The sequence below is a fragment of the Emys orbicularis genome, chromosome 13, assembly GCF_028017835.1.
Source record: "Emys orbicularis isolate rEmyOrb1 chromosome 13, rEmyOrb1.hap1, whole genome shotgun sequence".
Classification (NCBI taxonomy): Eukaryota; Metazoa; Chordata; order Testudines; family Emydidae; genus Emys; species Emys orbicularis.
In genome coordinates, this window is record NC_088695.1 from 15,503,811 (window position 1) to 15,507,391 (window position 3,581).

The following is a 3,581-nucleotide window of genomic DNA, read 5'->3' on the forward strand; positions in this document are numbered from 1 at the left end:
AGTTATTACATGTGTTTCCAGAGAGATTAACATTTTGTTTAACCTGCAGTCTGCTCATAGATGAAATCTGTCCCAGGGATCAAGAGATGGCATTTTCCCTCCCTTGGCCTCCATTTTCCACTCAGTTATTGTTCCAGTAGCCAGCAGAGGAAGACGAAGAAAAGAATACTAACATTTTATTGCGTAAATGTTGTTCATTTATATCACAGAGTTAATTTTCTTTCCCATAGACACACCCCATGGCGAACCCAGAACAGGGAAATGAAACATCCATCACAGAATTCATCCTCCTGGGATTCGGCACTCTCCCTGAACTGCAAATCCTTCTTTTCCTGCTGTTTCTAGTGATCTACATTGCAACCATGGCCGGGAATATCCTCATCGTGGTGCTAATTGTGGCCGATCAGGACCTTCACACGCCCATGTACTTCTTTCTGGGGAACTTGTCCTGCTTGGAGACCTGCTACACCTCCACCATCCTACCTAGGATGCTGGCCAGTCTCCTGACTGAGGTTAGGACTATTTCATTCAGTGGGTGTCTCACACAATATTATTTCTTTGCTTCTATGGTTGCCACCGAATGCCTTCTTTTATCGGTGATGTCTTATGATCGGTATTTAGCCATAGGCAAACCACTTCACTATGCAGCCCGTATGAGTGGCAGGTCTTGCTTCCAGCTTGCAGGTGGCTCTTGGATAGGTGGCTTCCTAGTTAGTAGCATAACAACATTGTCAACATCCCAGTTGTCTTTCTGTGGTCCCAATGGTATTGACCATTTCTTTTGTGATCTTATCCCCCTTGTAAAACTCTCCTGCAATGATCCTCAGATGATGGAAATGTTGGCTTTCACACTCAGCTTGATTTTCTTACTGGTCCCATTCCTACTTACCTTGATGTCCTACATCTGCATCATTGTGACCATCCTGAGAATCCCTTCCACCACTGGGAGGCAAAAGGCCTTTTCCACCTGCTCCTCCCACCTCATTGTGGTGACCATGTATTATGGAACTCTACTGATTGTCTATATGTTCCCAACAACCAACACCCTGAGAGACTTCAAGAAAGTTCTCTCTGTCGTCTACACTGTCCTGACTCCCCTGGTCAATCCCCTCATCTACAGCTTGAGAAACAAAGAGGTCAAGGAGGCCCTGAGGAAAGCTTGCAGGAAATCTATGTTTGGATAATGCTAGCCGATCACATTCCTTAGGTTAAAATAAAATAGATACAACACAGGCTGTTCTGGGGCCTGAGCCGAAGCCTACTGTAGTTGAAGGCCGTGTTTCCTTTAGCTCCCTTGGGCTTCGTGTCATGCTCTGGGAGAAGGTGGAGATGGACAGATCCTAAAAAGAATGGTTTCACAGGTTTTAAGAGGTCTATGTGAGATGCCACAGGTGAGTACTACTGGGTTGGTGGGTGATTTGAACTTGTGGCTGCTCTAAGTTCAGACAATGAGGGAAGATTGTGCTCAGTGAGAGGGTGCAGGGAAAATGGACTGAGCTGGAATGCTGAGCACCCATTCATTGTAGGGTGAGAGACTTATATACATATACACACACACATACATATATAAAAATATAAAACCTACATTATAAAGTATTGAGTTACAACGTCACCATGGAACTCCAGTGTTAGGAAATTGTATAATTAACTTTTGTTTCTTAGTGTATTTCATCCCCAGGTTTCTTTCCAAATGAACAGAAAAGCAAAAGGAAACCCTCTAACCTGTGCCACAGAACACAGGACACCATTCCAGGCCTATTATTTGCCCATTTTCTGCAAAGATTTCGGGTCAGTTTTTCAGGATATTTGGGTGCCAAGTGTGATTTTCAAAAGCATCTGGGCACCTCAGTTGCCAGATTGGGCCCAGCAAGTGAGCCAGACAGGGGAATGCCCATCTTCCCCAGGTCTGTACATCGCTCTGGAGCTTCACCGTCCAGGTGCCTGGTGTGGGGCTGCAGGGGGCATGTCCAGAGGCAGAAGCATAGGGGCCTACGGCCCTTTTACTGCAAACACTTAGGTGCCTACAGGGTTTGCCAGCAGCTCAGCAGGATTTTGTGTATCCCAGGGGGCTGGATTCTGGGATTCAGAGGCCTAAAGGGGAGACTTTGTGACTCTAGCCCTAGCTCTACATCCTTATCCTCATGTTCTAGCTGGGAAACGATGGCAAAAATAGGTGAAGTTACCTACCCAGAGTCACTCAGTGGGCTAGTGGCAGGGACAGGCAAAGAAACCAACTATCCAGAGTCCTAGTCCAGTGCACTGTCCACTCCACCATGTCCAGTTGTAATAGACAATGGTACCTAAAGATGTTACGTGCCCCACTTCCATTCACTGTCCATAGGATTTGGGTGACTAACATCAGCCTCTTATGGGAAAACGCAGCCTGTATATGTATAGCAAAACCAATGTCCTGAGAATTCCTTCAATTCTCAGGTGATATTTTCCCACCAGTTCCTTCTTATGTTTTACCCTTTTTTCGGTGACCCCAATAACTGTCTATCTATTACCAAAAGCATCATGCAATAAAAGAACTAAACTAAGTCTTCTCTTTCTGTCGTCTTTGTTGTCATACCTCCTGTTATCTACCCCCTTCTGTGGGAGAACTGGGAGGGAATCACAGAATCCAGCTCCCCCCGACACTAGGACCGCAGCGGCAGGCAGGCAGGGCAGGTGATGTGGGGCGAAGGGGGGGAAAGATGTGCTGTGCAGAGCCAGGGAGGGAGGTGGGGGCTGATGTTGGGGTGTCCCCCTCCCCCGCTGGGGTACTGGTCTCCACTGAGCTGGGATGTGGGAACCGGGGGGCACCTAGATTGGTTGTTTCTGGCTGCTGTCTGAGCAAGTGTTCAGGCTAGTGAGTGCTATACTTAAAGAGACAGCATGCAACACACTCACTCTCCCCCAACACACACACTTCCCCAACTCACACTCTGTCTCTCTCTCTCTCTCTCACTCACACACACACACACACTCTCCCCTCCCCCAACACACACACGTCTCCAACTCACACTTGGTATCTTTCTCTCTCTCACTCATACACACACACACAACCTCCTCTCCCTCACACACACTTCTGTGGGCTTCTTTCGGGCACACACAGCAATCATTGCAAGGTTCATAGCACGGTGCAAACAAACACTGCCAGGCTCAGCACACTACAGCCACACACATCACTGTGGTTCAGTGTTAAAATGCTCCTTCCAGGCATCCCTCAGCTGAATAGCCCCCTCGCTGAGCCCCTCTTATAGACTTGTGTTCACAATGCACAGCACAATACTGAACAGCAGTGCAGGATCCATGCTTTCTGACAGAGATGGCTGGGGTGCAGGTTACCAGAGCAGTTGAAAAGTGGCTGGTAATCTAATAGGATGCCCTTGGAATGAGAAACCTGCATCATGTGACGCTGCACCTGCCCCCATGAGGCATTGCAAACCCTTCCCAAAGCACCCTGCAGCCAGTTGCACAGTAGGATATCTACTCGTGGTGCACTGCTCTCTGTGTCGATGCAAGAGCTGCTAGTGTGGATGCCGCTCTGCCGATAGTAGGAGCATAGTGTGGACATGCAACAGTGGTTTAATTAAAGT

The 3,581-nt window shown here is 47.8% G+C and overlaps 1 protein-coding gene across 1 annotated transcript; it reads left to right on the forward strand.

Annotated features, from left to right (window-relative positions):
• Nucleotides 1–239: 239 nt before the first annotated feature.
• Nucleotides 240–1,184, forward strand: LOC135887937 (olfactory receptor 10A7-like). The gene has a single exon (XM_065415737.1). It carries the CDS (start codon nt 240–242, stop codon nt 1,182–1,184), a length of 945 nt encoding a protein of 314 aa, XP_065271809.1.
• The last annotated feature ends 2,397 nt before the right edge of the window (nt 1,185–3,581 follow it).

What these genes read in the sequence shown, in the direction of transcription:
- LOC135887937 (XM_065415737.1), top strand. Translation starts at nt 240, where the DNA reads ATGGCGAACCCAGAACAGGGAAATGAAACATCCATCACAGAATTCATC.